The sequence below is a fragment of the Populus alba genome, chromosome 6 (assembly GCF_005239225.2).
Source record: "Populus alba chromosome 6, ASM523922v2, whole genome shotgun sequence".
NCBI lineage: Eukaryota > Viridiplantae > Streptophyta > Magnoliopsida > Malpighiales > Salicaceae > Populus > Populus alba.
The window spans coordinates 658,559-672,343 of NC_133289.1; the positions used below are offsets into that span (position 1 = coordinate 658,559).

The following is a 13,785-nucleotide window of genomic DNA, read 5'->3' on the forward strand; positions in this document are numbered from 1 at the left end:
TTCATATTCACTGAGAACTCAGTAAATTAAGTTGCCACGATGGCTAAGTTTGCTTTGGCCAATCTCTTGATCCTTCTTGTGAACTCGGGCACTTTGCTTACTTCACTTGCTTATCCCGACTGCACTTACCCGCTCCCACCCTCTAGGCCACCAAACTATCCTCCTAAGTTACCACCAGTACACATACCACCACCACCACCACCACCACCACCACTGAAGCCTCCTGTAACTCCTCCAATAAAGCCACCACCACCATATCTTCCACCACCAAATCCTCCAGTGATACCAAAACCACCAATCGTGAAGCCACCACCACCTGAAACACCATGCCCTCCACACCCATCACCACCAGAGCTATGCCCACCACCTGAAACACCATGCCCTCCTCATCCATCACCACCAGAGCTATGCCCACCACCACCACCACCAAAGCAAGAGACTTGCCCCATTAACACTCTCAAGTTAGGTGCATGTGTGGATGTATTAGGTAGAATAGTCCACATTCGTACTGGCAGTAGTGCCAAGGATGAATGCTGCCCAGTGCTTGAAGGTCTTGTAGACTTGGATGCTGCTTCATGTCTTTGCACCGTCATCAAGGCTAAACTTCTCAACATCAACCTTATTATACCCATTGCTCTTGAGGTCCTTGCTGACTGTGGCAAGACCCCACCTCCTGGGTTCAAGTGTCCTGCCTAATTAATCAGGTTCTAGCTAACTTGAATCTTCAGGCTTTTGCTGTATAAAAAAAATTTGTTTTGGTTTTGACAATATATTCGGTAAAATTCATAGTTTGTGCTCTATGTTTGATGATTGCAGGTTGTGCTGTAACTTACAGAGTATACATGTGTGAGCTTGAAAGCATCATTAAGGAATAACTGCACGAGGGATCTTCATGTGTCCAACTGCACGAGGATTCTTCAAGTGGCTAGAATGAAGCATACTTCAAAGGGATATCTTGTGTTTTGTTTTCCTAGAGAATTTTCTTCTGTTCCTTCTTTCCCTTTTCAAGAGAATACAGTGTGTGTTAATTTGTTTTACTCATGGTGTATCAAAAGTACTTTGTTATGGGCTTGGGTTATATGTTTTTCATATATAACTCGTGTTCCAGTACTTTTATAAGGGAGAAATTAGAATATAAATTTATTTCAAGGAGACAGGGATTGTGGATGAAAGTTAAGCTACATGATATGGATTAGTTTAAAGAATTATAATGTTTGTTTTCTCTTAATCCATGCTTGATTTGAAATTTTTACTCGATTGTCCACCAAGGCCATCTCTCTCGAGCAAATTCTTGTGATTTGACCTAAAGTAATATAAATGGGCAGTGCTTGTTTCACCGGAAAAAGATAGAAATGGAAAAGGAGAAGGAAATTATACTGGCACCGAAGGGGCTCTTTTGCATGTATTCCATGAAGAGCGGACCAAGGAATTTCTTTTATATTGGGCTACCAAGCAGATATATATAAATTATTTTTCTAGATCAATCATTAATTTGTATATATAAATTTTTCAAGTTAATAATAAAGTTTTAATCCAAGTTTAAAATACATAAAATTAAAAAAAAAATAATAAATAAATTACACTATTGAAATTATACCCTTTCATGTTTTGTGGAATATAATTTATTTATGATTCGAATCCGAATTAATATCTTCATCAAACTCTCATTCAATGTAAATCATTATAAAATATGCTAAAAACTTATTTTTTATTTTATTGCAAAACACAATTTTAACATGTTTTATTGTTGAAAATGTTCGCTTTATGGTGGTAATGAAAATAGACAAAGTCTAAATAAAAACGAATCAACTTGTCAATTAAATGATAGGGTTGTGATTTATTTATTTCAACTAATCCTCGACATAATGCAGAAATGATAGATATATTCTAAAAACTCCAATGATGAATTGCATCAATCTAATAATGTTATATCTAAGATCTCAACTAATACATCTCTTGTTCATTGAAATCTTCATGATAAAATTTCTTTAGGCTTGTGAATAATCAACTTTAAATGATTTAAAGTTATCTTTATGTTCTAAAAAGAGCTAAGTGCAAGGAGTTTCATTGTCCCATCACTGAATCTATAATTTAATTATTCCAACTAAAAATTTATTGTTGAGTTAAATATTTTATAATGATAATATTGGTAAACTGTGACTGATTCTTATTATTGCATAAATGACATATAGTATTTTTATATGAAGCATTCATATGTTGTATGTCAATCTCATATTGTGTGTAGATAGATTGTGCATATGCAAGGAAAAAAATAAAATTTGGTATCTCTCAAAGTTCGAAGTAATGCTTTATTAGTTGGTAAAAAAATAAGATATAATTAAATTAATTTTCAAGAAGACAATATTTCTATAACAATCTTAAAATAAATTGATGTTCTTTTAAAATATACAAAAAATATCTCTTTTTATTTTGAGACAATAATTAAAATTATTTAAAATTTTTAATTATCAAAAACATTATTTTATATAATAATTTTAATATTTATTTTTAAATAAAAAATATTATAAAAATTATTTTATACTGGACTTCCAAACATGCTTTCAAGAAGTGTTTTTTAAAAAACAGTCTAAATGGGCTTAAAATCAAATTAGGCCTAAAAATTAAGGACAAGCCCAATATTTACAGTATTGCCAACCCAACCCAGCCCACCGAGTCAGATGTTTCCCCTCTTCTTGAGCAAGAAGTTAAGGCAGAGCTAGAAAGAAACCCGTATAAAATCAGCAAAAAAGTTGAAGCTTTCTTCAGGTCTTCAAAATCACTAGCGTCACAAGACACAGCACATTCCTCTAAATCACTCGCAGTTTACAGGTAATTAGCTCTCTCCTTCGATTCTTAATGCTATTTGTTTCTTCTTCTCTTGATTCCATGAACTGGGTCTCCAAGATTCAGACTTTTTATAATCGCTTTTTTGTTGTTGTGTTTGATTGTGTTTTTTATTGAAAATTAATCATGGGTTTTTGTTTTTAAGTGTTCTTAAGTTAGTTTTGTAGCTGTTACATAGATCTGTTTGTGTTTTTGGGTTATTGTTACAGTGGTAAAGCATAAAAGTGTTTGCTTTTTTGTTTTTCTGATTTTGTTTCTTGGTCGAGGGGTTTTAGTTGGAAATACTAGTTCTTATAGGTGATTTTTCATGGGTTTGATGTGATTTGTAGGTGGATTCTGAATTGGAGCCTGGGTTAGTGTCTTTACATAGACTTTTTGAGATTGAATGTTTTTTGTTGAAAGTGGAATTTCGAAAGAGAAAACTCAGTGTTGATTATGTAGTATAGAGACATAAAATTTGAGAAAACAGATTTTGAATTTAGTTTGGCATCTTTACTAGGAATCGTTGATTGAATATTGGAGATGAAATAGAGCAATTACGGAACTACCTTTGTATATTTGCTAGAGATGACTGATGTTTGGATTTTTATTGTAATATGATTTGTTATATGTCCTTTATAATACTTTTGACAGGTATAATGGAGTTGAATAATGGTATGAAAACATATTTTGGAATATGGATTTTTGTTACAGTATTGTTCTTAACTATTTAATTTAGCATATTAATTTTTGTAGTTAGGAGTTTTCAATGTCTTTTTTATGTTGTTTTGGATGGTCAAGATCTTAAATGAAGGGTTAACATTGCTTTCAATTATAGTTTTAAGGTTTTATTTTCATAAATTCATTCCTCCTTTATGTATTCATGACTTCTTGAGTTATTATAATTCCTAGTCATTGACATTTTCAGCTTCTTTTGGGAACTTTAGGGTTTGCACATGTAGTTTCCTAATGGCCTCTTCTCCTTTAAGAAACTCAAGTTTATGCACATCCTTTAAAAATTTCATGCATGTGTATGTGATACATGTTCTTCTATGCTTGCAATTGGCTCTTTGGAACTGGAAATAGGTATGTGGTTTCCACTAGGCAAGTTTTATGATTTAAAATGTTGCTCATTTCCTTCAAATATATTCCTTGAAAATGGATGAGCATGAAAAGGAGATGTAAAGGGGCTGGATTGGGAAAATGGCACAATCCTTGCATCTCTGAACTTTTCTGGTTAATCAATTTTTTTTTTAAATGAAGAATTTACTAATTTGCAAAATGCATCTCCTACATTTTACCATTTCAATTTATGGAAATTTCCACAACTTTTTGACTTATTTTTGGTTCTTGAAGCTTCATTTATTTCTGAAACATTTTTCCTATTGTCTTTAGTTTTCACTCCTGAGCTGATCATGCTTCTTGCATAATTAGCTATGCTGTACTCTTAAGAGTTGCTCTAATTTCTGTTTTCTCTTATGTGTTGTGTGCTTTAATTTTTTTGCATTTAATTAATCTTCTGTGCGAGTGTCTGACTCTCTTACTGTGGATTCCCCAACCCTGCTTTCTGGCCTTTCCTATTTATTTGATTGCAAGGGTAAAAAATATTTTTGTTCTGTTTGTTGCTTGTTCTTATTAAGTTCTCTTCTTTCAGTGGAAAAATGTCTAGGAGATATGATAGCCGCACAACAATCTTCTCCCCTGAAGGACGCCTGTATCAAGTTGAGTATGCTATGGAGGCCATTGGAAATGCTGGTTCTGCTATAGGAATATTATCCAAAGATGGGGTTGTCTTGGTTGGAGAAAAGAAGGTTACATCCAAGCTATTGCAAACCTCAACTTCCACAGAGAAGATGTACAAGATTGATGATCATGTTGCTTGTGCTGTGGCTGGAATTATGTCTGATGCCAACATCCTCATCAACACTGCCAGGATCCAAGCACAACGCTACACCTTTGCATACCAAGAGCCAATGCCTGTAGAGCAACTAGTTCAATCCCTTTGTGATACTAAGCAAGGGTACACACAGTTTGGAGGTCTTCGGCCCTTTGGTGTGTCGTTTCTGTTTGCAGGATGGGACAAAAATTATGGCTTCCAACTTTACATGAGCGATCCTAGTGGAAATTATTCTGGTTGGAAAGCTGGAGCAATTGGTGCAAACAACCAGGCTGCACAATCCATGCTAAAGCAGGATTACAAGGATGAAATCACAAGGGAAGAAGCTGTCCAGCTTGCTTTGAAGGTGCTCAGCAAAACCATGGATAGTACAAGCCTCACTTCAGAGAAGCTCGAGCTGGCTGAGGTCTTCCTTTCTCCTACTGGGAATGTGAAATACCAAGTCTGCTCACCCGATGTTCTAAGCAAGCTGTTGGTGAAGTTTGGTGTTACCCAACCTGCTGCTGAGACTTCCTGATTCAAGCTCTTTTGTATCTCGTTTCAGTAAATCACTGCTTCAGAGCAATTCATGCTTGTATTATCTCTGTTCTCAGAATGCTTCATGCAAATGAGACTTCCAAGACCATGTGCTTGATTAGAATTACAGTACAATGAGATGCTTTTGTTGGTTAACTAAATTTACCTTTAAACTTTATCATGTTTTGTGTTGAAATTATTACATTCACAATACTGGTTTTGTGATTTTTGCGCTAAAATATGCACTTCTAAGTGAATTTTAGGCTCTCATCGTGAAGTATATTGACCTGGGTTGACCAGGTAACCTCTGAGTTGATCTCATAACTCAAACTTTAACTGGGTTAGACGTAGAATCTGGTTAGACAACTCGGTTCTAAGGGCCCATTTGTCTCTGCAGGAGGCCCTAAATCTATCATCCAGCACATGACCAAAGAAGCCTAGCCAAGCCGCAAGCCTAGGGCTCAAGCAGGCAAGAAAATATCTCCATTTCTGAATCTGATAGACAAACCAGAAGTGATATAACATGCAATAGAACGGGACTAAATGACTGCCATATTTCCCTCTTGTTATTATAGGAGACAAAGCTGACCTTAGTTTCCTGCACAACACTGCTCTATAGTAATGCCTGCGCTGTGAGGGATTCCAAATTTTTTAATTTTGTGTTAAGTCTGAAAATATACTCATTTTAAATTTTTCTATAAATATATTATTTGTTTATTTTAGTCAAAATAATATTTCTAAATGGAATCATTATTTCTATTTAAAAAAATTATTTTATGATTGTTAAAGTAAATTAATAAAAAATATCAAAATAGTATATCTGTATTTTGTGTGATTAAAAACTAAAAAGAATCATAAATATGATAAAATTATATTCAAAATCTATTTAAATATTTTAATAATAAAAAACTGATTTTAATCAAGTTTTCATGAATAATTTATTATTAGTATTATTATTTCCAGATTAAATACATAATAATTAAAAAAATATTTATTAAAATTTAAGTAAAAATTTATAATAGTATTTATGAATCATATCAAAATTAAAGAGTAGATTAAATTTTTTTTTTATGGTATAAAAAAAACCCCAAAAAAGAAGAAGAAAAAATCAATAACAGGCCAGGCCCGCTAGCTTACTACAATTACCATACTAAACCCAAGCTGGTAGAGTGTTTAGGTAAAATTCTACTACAATAATGAAGGCAGAAGCTTGTCTTCCCTGTAACTTTAGTTTCTGCTTTCTTATTGAAGGCTGAGGGCCAACTAGAAGACCATGTTGACCCTTTGGTTTGTGTTTTGCTATGTCTTGCAGGCTGCCCCTGTCTTTCCCTCCACAGTGGGCATATGGCAGCTACAATCTCTAAAGAAACCTACCTGTGCTAAGATTCTAGCACCGGCCAATCACAGATGTTTCTGTTAAGATTAATAGATTCTAAGCCGAACAGATTTTTGTCAAGCACAAGACAATTGGCTGTTCTCCTCAATGCATTACATAGAGACATTCTTAATCTAGCTCATGCATCAAACAAGAACTGAAATGCCAATTCCCTCGTGCAAAGACAGCCAACTTCCTTGATTTGATTAGCATTGCTTGTAAGAACCTGCTTTGAGTTTATCACCATTGTCTGTCAAATTGATCCGTATGATGATAAAAGCCAAGAAACTCACATGGACGCCATTGAGATGATGGTAATTAGCAGAAGACAACATAATGGGGGTAATTAACAAGATAATCCTGAAATAATGGTGACTTAGTTCTTACAAACATCTTTCTCTTAATTGGCTTCCCCGTCACAGTTTCGCCTTACATATTGCTCACGAAAACAATGATCCAAGTCCTTCCCCATCTTACCAAATCCATTTGTATGTATTACATTGCTGATTCTCTTTGCAGAATGCAATGGGATATAAACTAAGCAAGTCCTTAAACTCTGAGCAAAAGCCAGGAGCAGGTCATTCCCATGGTTGTGGATCATCCATTATAGAGCTATTAAAGCCAGAATGCTTGAAAGTAAAGGAGTTCCAGAGCAAAAGGCAAGTGCACCAAGAACAGAAGAAGGGTACCAGAGTGAGCAAGTTGACTCTACAGGACTGGCTCTTAACCTCTCCTAACTTGAAGGCAGAACACTTAAAAGGCGGTGAGCTTGGTGCTGTCAAACATGGGTCCAAAAGGGTACACCCATCTAGAGGAAGACAGAGTTTCTCCAAGGACAGGCTACTGGTGCTTGATCATGTAGCTGATCAGTGAGTTTACTTAGCAGAACCCAAAGTGGCAAGTTACAAAAGAGGGTGATCTTTAAACTACCTGAAGAGGCTGACATAATCCTAATTTACTCTCCACAAGACTCATCGGAGAGTCCCCAAGATTGCTCCATGTAATGCATGTTTCCAAGTGTATCAATGGGGTTGGTTTGCTGCTTCTCTGTTCATGACTTTCTTCATAGCCATGTTTCGTTCCTGTTATATCCATGTCATTTAACACTGTATCTCCTCTTTTAACATTATGACTTGGCGCAACTAGCTCCAAGCAACGAATAATTAGTTGCCCTAGTTCGAAGGGATGCACATTGCTTGCAAAAATCACACAAGAAAGGTTTTTTAATCAGTCCTAGTCTTAGACTTGGGAGTTGGGATGATAGCAGTAAGGTTCTTCCTGTTGGCATTGAAGTAAAAAACAAATGCATCCATGTTAATCTTTACAAGACCACCTCCATCATATCTTGCATGAATCTCCTACTCTGTTTTCTTCAAAGAAAACCAACTAAAACAAGCTTCTTAGAGAATTGCACTGGAAACTTCCTCACGCAGAAACAAGATTGAGACTTTGGACGAGCTTCTAGGAAAAGATTCACAAAGAATTGGCGCTATCTATAGAGCGGTCACAATTTATTCTCATACTTGCATCGCAAATTACAAGCATATGTCTTTCCATGGTATTGGCTTGCCCGCCAGTCTTGCTTAAACTTAAATTCTGAATTTAATGTTTTAATATTATATATGAGCCTGTTTGTTTTTGTAGTAAAAAATGTGGTGCGGTGTAACCACAATGACTGTATGAAAAACAATAAATCACTGGTTAAAGAATATGAGATCCATATAATAATTGTGGCCCAACTACAGGTTCATTAAAAGTATGTCATACCTGCTTTTCATGTTCTCCCTGACCTGCTTCTCATCATTCCCTTGTTTCCATCAACAATTCACATTTTTTTTTCCATCATTTTTTTCCTTTATTGAAACATCTGTTATAGACATCATGTTTCTTTTCTTTATTTTTCTTGTTTCTAAGTTGCATTACTTAAGACATTGAAAGTTGGTTATAGTATGTCCTACTAATTTGATTTTTTATGTATTTTAATTAAGTGTTAATTAAAAAATTATGTTTTTTTATTATTGTCACCTTCATACAGCATGCTGACAATGATACCCATTGAACTTATCATTGTTTTTTTTATTATTATTATTATTTAATTCTCTAATACCTCAGAAATACCATCAAATATTTTTCAGGTATTGTGTTTTATTTGAAAAACTAATGTTTAACATTATTCAATAAGCACTATATAATTCCATTAGAAGAAGATCTCATGATAACGTAGTATTTACAGAATTTGATTGCAATCCCAATTTTATTCTAGATGATATTTTACCTGATATTGTTGCATGCTTAAGAAGCCATGGAAAACTGTAGTCCTTATCGGATGGATTTTGTACGTGATGGAATTGTAAATAAGTTAATAAAATAATAAAAAATACTTTATATAAAGTATTGTTTATGTCATGATGTGATAGCAATAGTTAAATAAATAATATTTCAATTAAAAACCATCAATATTAATAAATGTATCTTTTAGTTATTTTATAACTGCAATTTAAAAAGCATTCTTAACCAAACACATTAAACCATTTTTTGTTTAACCACAGTTTTAATCAAACATATATTTTTCCAAACTAACCTCAATTATAAATACTTTTTTATAGAATAACTTTTTTCAAACCATAACCATAAAAGTTACCGCAATACCAAACACACAAATTATTATTTATTCATCCCTTCGAGATTGTTGTAACTAGTGCTACACTTATTAACCCTTGCCCGACTTGGAGTTTGACAGAGTTGGACTTGAGCTGATATTATTTCTAATTATTTTGAATATTGACTTGGTTACATTTAATGACCTGACAAGTTGACTCATGATCTAATTGATCTAACTTAGTCAACTATAAGAATTTTTTTTTAAAAGAACTTAAATTTGATTTTTTAAATAAAAAATTAACTCAAGTTTACTTGACGATCCAATAACTTAGACTATAAATCAAGTTAAACTTTGAGCCAAGTCGGACAACTATGGGTTTACATAGTTTGAAACTAACAATTATAAAGAAAACTAAATGGCACAAGAAAAATATTGCAGCCCAACTCCACTATTCATCTTCTCACAATTTATTACGGATTTCCATAATGAATTTTTTCACCTTGGTCATCACATTCTTTCTCTCCTCAATTCAATTATTTTGTGGCCAAATTGATAGCCAAATGATTTTGATTTGTTGAATTAGGGCATAATTGAAAGATGGGGGATCGAAGTGAAAAAGACATCAAAACTTGGTGGAACTTTCAAAGTTTGTATGGAAAGTTCATTTTGGTCCTTAAACATTATAATTTCTTCTTCTTTTTTATCCCTTTAGTTTTTGAGATTTTAGTTTTGGTCCAAAACTTTATTTTCCTCATTTATTATTTTCTGGTTTGAGAGAGAGAAAAAAAAAGAGAGAAAGAGAGAGAAAATCACTAAATTCTAATGATAGAGAGAAAAGGTCTTGGTTGATACTGATTTAGGTCATGAAAAAGGTCATATATTGGTGTCAATGAGTTCCATTCAAATTTGGAGAGTCACCTAAGTTTCATTTTTCCTTCTCATTGCCTAAAATAATAGGAACTCAAAAAGTTTATTTTTTTGGTTGATTTTGGGTTTTTGGATCACTATTTAGGTTATTTAAAGCCATTGATAGGTTTTGAAGGTATATAAGGTGTTTTGGGTAAAAGAAATGAGTTGAAAATCAAGTTTTTATGGGAAAAAACCCTTGGCCTAAACTTCTAGTGATCTGTTGGGCCTGAGGGCCAATAGACTACACGTCACATGTTTTTTTTTTATTAAAAATATTAGGGGAGGATTATAGGTTGTTTTCCCCTTGAAAAATAAAATAAAAAAACCCATCCCAAGTGCATGGCCTAGGCTAAAAGGCCTATACGCTTTGTTTTTTTTTTAAACCAAAGAGGTGTTAGGTCACCTAGGCTAAGCCTACGCACTTGAGCTTCTTGTTTTGAATCCATTGGTTTTTTTTTTTAATTTCCTTTTCCCTTTCAATTTCATTCTTTAGTTTTGAGTTTTTATTGAATTTTTTTATTGGTTGTTTTTTTTCTAGTTTTTTCAAATTTTTATGATTTTTTAAAGAAATTATTATTTAATTTTTACTTGGTTAACAAATATGTTATCAACTTTTTTTCCAGATTTTAGAAGGCTTTCTTTTTGTCCCACCCTGCTTATTTCTCTTTACTTTTATTGAATCGCTTTTCTATACATATTTTTTTTTTGTTTTACTAAATAAAACTTTGTTTTTAATAAACAATGTTATTAAATATAATTAAGTTTATGATATGTATTTCAATATCAGAAATCTACATTTATATTTATCTTTTAATTTTTTAATTTATTCTTTAGTTAAATATTATATAATTTTTACTTAGTTTTTACATAAAATAATATCATTATTTTTTTTTAATATATGTAACCTTACATAATATTTTCCACTCTGATTTTATTTCAACAATTTCATATGTGTTTATTTTTTTTATGCTGTGGTGGAGCTTATGTAAAGTAGCTAGTGGATGCTAATCCTGAAGTAGAGAAGGGCCCATTTGATTATCTACAAAGAGACAAGTGGCTCACCGATCTACATGAAGCTTCAAAAAGTAGATGACAATTGAAAGGAAGGTACCGTACAATGTCTGAAATTATCAATGCATCCACCATCAGTAGTTGTACATTTTGGACCATCCAGGGCATTAAATTACTTACGCCTTCTGAGTTGTACTCTAAATTAGTTGAATTTGTAACAATACATTTTGCTTGGTCCATAGCTCATCCTCAAAAGGTGCCTTTACGGGGACCAACCACTTCCACCCAAAACTTATCCCCATCTAACCTCTCAATAAAAACTTTTGTTTTTATCAGCATAAATATTATTGTTTTTTAAAATATTTTTTATTTAAAAATATATACTTTTTATTTTTAAAAATTATTTTTAATATAATGCATTAAAATAATCTAAAACCATCAAAAATATATTAATTTAAAATTAAAAAAATAATTTTTTTTTAATTTTTTTTCAAAAATATTTTTTAAAAGCAAAAACAAACAAGATTATATTGGTGGTGTTTATAGAATTTTTTTTTTTAAATATTTTTTTTTTATTTAAATATATTAAAATAATTTTTTATTTATGATATTATTATATTAAAATTATTAAAAAAATATTAATTTAATATCTTTTCAAGAAAAACAATAATCCAAAACATTATAGTTAGAGAAAGGATATTCGATGAGCTACAAATTAATTAGCAAGCAAGTTAATTAGTTAACAAGAAGGAAAGGAAAAGAAAAGGACCGTGACGACGAGCAAAGAAAAAAATATCTAAACGGCGGCAAATCGCGGGTCATGTCTCAAAACGTAAAAACACGCCACCATGTAAAAAACAAAAGAGACAATGACCATCAGGTCAGCAAGAGGAGGAAGCAGGTGGACAAAACCGAAGGAGTACCTACCACATATCAGGCACTAGCACACTAGAGCCAAGCCACCTACGATTCTTTGCTCTTATATATACGCTTTTGAAAGGAGGTTGCGAGGCAAGGATAATGGCAGTGGTCAAGAAGATGTTGATGCTTCTGGTTCTAGTTTCTGTGAGCCTTGGTGTTGGAGCCCAGGTGCACCATATTGTTGGAGGGGAACGTGGCTGGGACCCTTATGCTGATCTTGGCCTTTGGTCCTCCGCTAGAACTTTCAGAGTTGGAGACAAAATTTGTAAGCCATCTCTCTCTCCCCCCTCTCGCTCCTTCGATATTTCATTTTCAGAAATATTTTTTATTCTGATGATAAGATCTGTTTGGCTGTTGAGAAATGTAAAGAATATCAAATCCATGCGCCTCTGAAATATACTAATTTTATGCCATATATATACAGAGAGAGTTTTGTTGCTTGGTTTCAATGAATTCCAAAGTATAAAAATTGTATCATTTTTCCAGGAAAACTCCTGTATTTTCATGGATTTATTATCAGAGTCTTGAATTATAAACTGTCAGAAAAAAAAAAGGGAAGAAAGAAAGAAAAAAGGGGTGCTTGTAAATAAGAAAGAAGGTGAAAGGTTCAGATTTGGTAGTAACAGATTCAGCTTGATTAAAATGATGGCAGATTTGGTAGTATAAACTAGTTTACAATTGCCTAATTACTTATTTTGTTGTGAAAATTACTATTTTTTTTTAACCAAGATTGTAACTAACTCCAGATATCTTAATATAATAAAGTGTTGTAAATCCAAATTTTAGAATATACTGATATTTTTATCCAAGTTTTATTCTTAAGAGTATAATGAATTAGGTTGGTAATTCCCATCTTGTACAAGTTGATCCGGGTTAATTAAAATGATTTATTTTTTTATTTTTTTAAAAAATAAAAGCTAAACCGGTGTGTGGGTTGATTTGTCATGTAATTCCAAATTGATTTTTTTTTTTTTTTATATTGGGCTAGAAGGCGTGTCGACCGGCGGAAATAGACTAGGTTTAATAATAGTGTGGATTTTATTACATTTGTATGTGTATTTTGATAGTTGAGATTTGCTAGTAATAATATTTTGGAGCTGTGGTGAGGGCAGGGTTCACCCACTCAGCAGCACAGGGTAAAATAGCTGAGGTGGAGACCAAAGAAGAATACCTAACGTGTGATGTGAGCAATCCAATCAGAATGTACACAGATGACATTGATAGCATCGCTCTTGATGGAGAAGGGATTCGTTACTTCACAAGCAGCAATTCTGATAAGTGCAAGAGTGGCCTGAAATTACATGTGGAGGTGGTTCCAGAAGGGAAAACTGATACCGCCACCGCCACCCCACAGGTTGTCACATCAGAAAGCTCTGACAAGGCTGTTGCTGCTTCGCCTGAAAGTTCTGGTTCAGCCCATATTGGTGCAAGTCCTGCGTTGTTAGTGGCTGGATTTTGGTTATGCTACATGGGTGTTTAGATTTTGGATTTTGTATGGGTGATATCGAGGTTGCTTTTGCTTGCTTCCTGAGTTGGATTCTATGATATTAAAACTTATATATGGCTTGGAAAACTTAAACTTTATGTTAATTCGGACATGTTATGTTTTGTTTGATTGTTTAATGGATTATGTACATTAGATTTGTCTCGTAATTGTTAGAGCCTGTTCAAAGGCGGAATAACCGAGCTAAACCGATCAATTATTTTAGTAAAAAAGGCATTGTTTCATTC

At 33.1% G+C, this 13,785-nt stretch overlaps 3 protein-coding genes across 3 annotated transcripts; all 3 read left to right on the forward strand.

Moving 5' to 3' along the window:
- LOC118058458 (uncharacterized) lies at nt 1-1,228 on the forward strand. Its single transcript, XM_073410012.1, has 2 exons — nt 1-704; nt 817-1,228. The coding sequence occupies exon 1, from the start codon at nt 40-42 to the stop codon at nt 694-696; it is 657 nt and encodes a 218-aa protein (XP_073266113.1). The 5' UTR covers nt 1-39; the 3' UTR covers nt 697-704; nt 817-1,228.
- Nucleotides 1,229-2,671: 1,443 nt separating this feature from the next.
- LOC118058456 (proteasome subunit alpha type-4) lies at nt 2,672-5,417 on the forward strand. The gene is made up of 2 exons (XM_035071158.2): nt 2,672-2,829; nt 4,478-5,417. Exon 2 carries the CDS (start codon nt 4,485-4,487, stop codon nt 5,235-5,237), a length of 753 nt encoding a protein of 250 aa, XP_034927049.1. The 5' UTR covers nt 2,672-2,829; nt 4,478-4,484; the 3' UTR covers nt 5,238-5,417.
- Nucleotides 5,418-11,993: 6,576 nt separating this feature from the next.
- LOC118058455 (umecyanin) lies at nt 11,994-13,707 on the forward strand. The gene is made up of 2 exons (XM_035071157.2): nt 11,994-12,319; nt 13,167-13,707. The coding sequence occupies exons 1-2, from the start codon at nt 12,154-12,156 to the stop codon at nt 13,532-13,534; spliced, it is 534 nt and encodes a 177-aa protein (XP_034927048.1). The 5' UTR covers nt 11,994-12,153; the 3' UTR covers nt 13,535-13,707.
- The last annotated feature ends 78 nt before the right edge of the window (nt 13,708-13,785 follow it).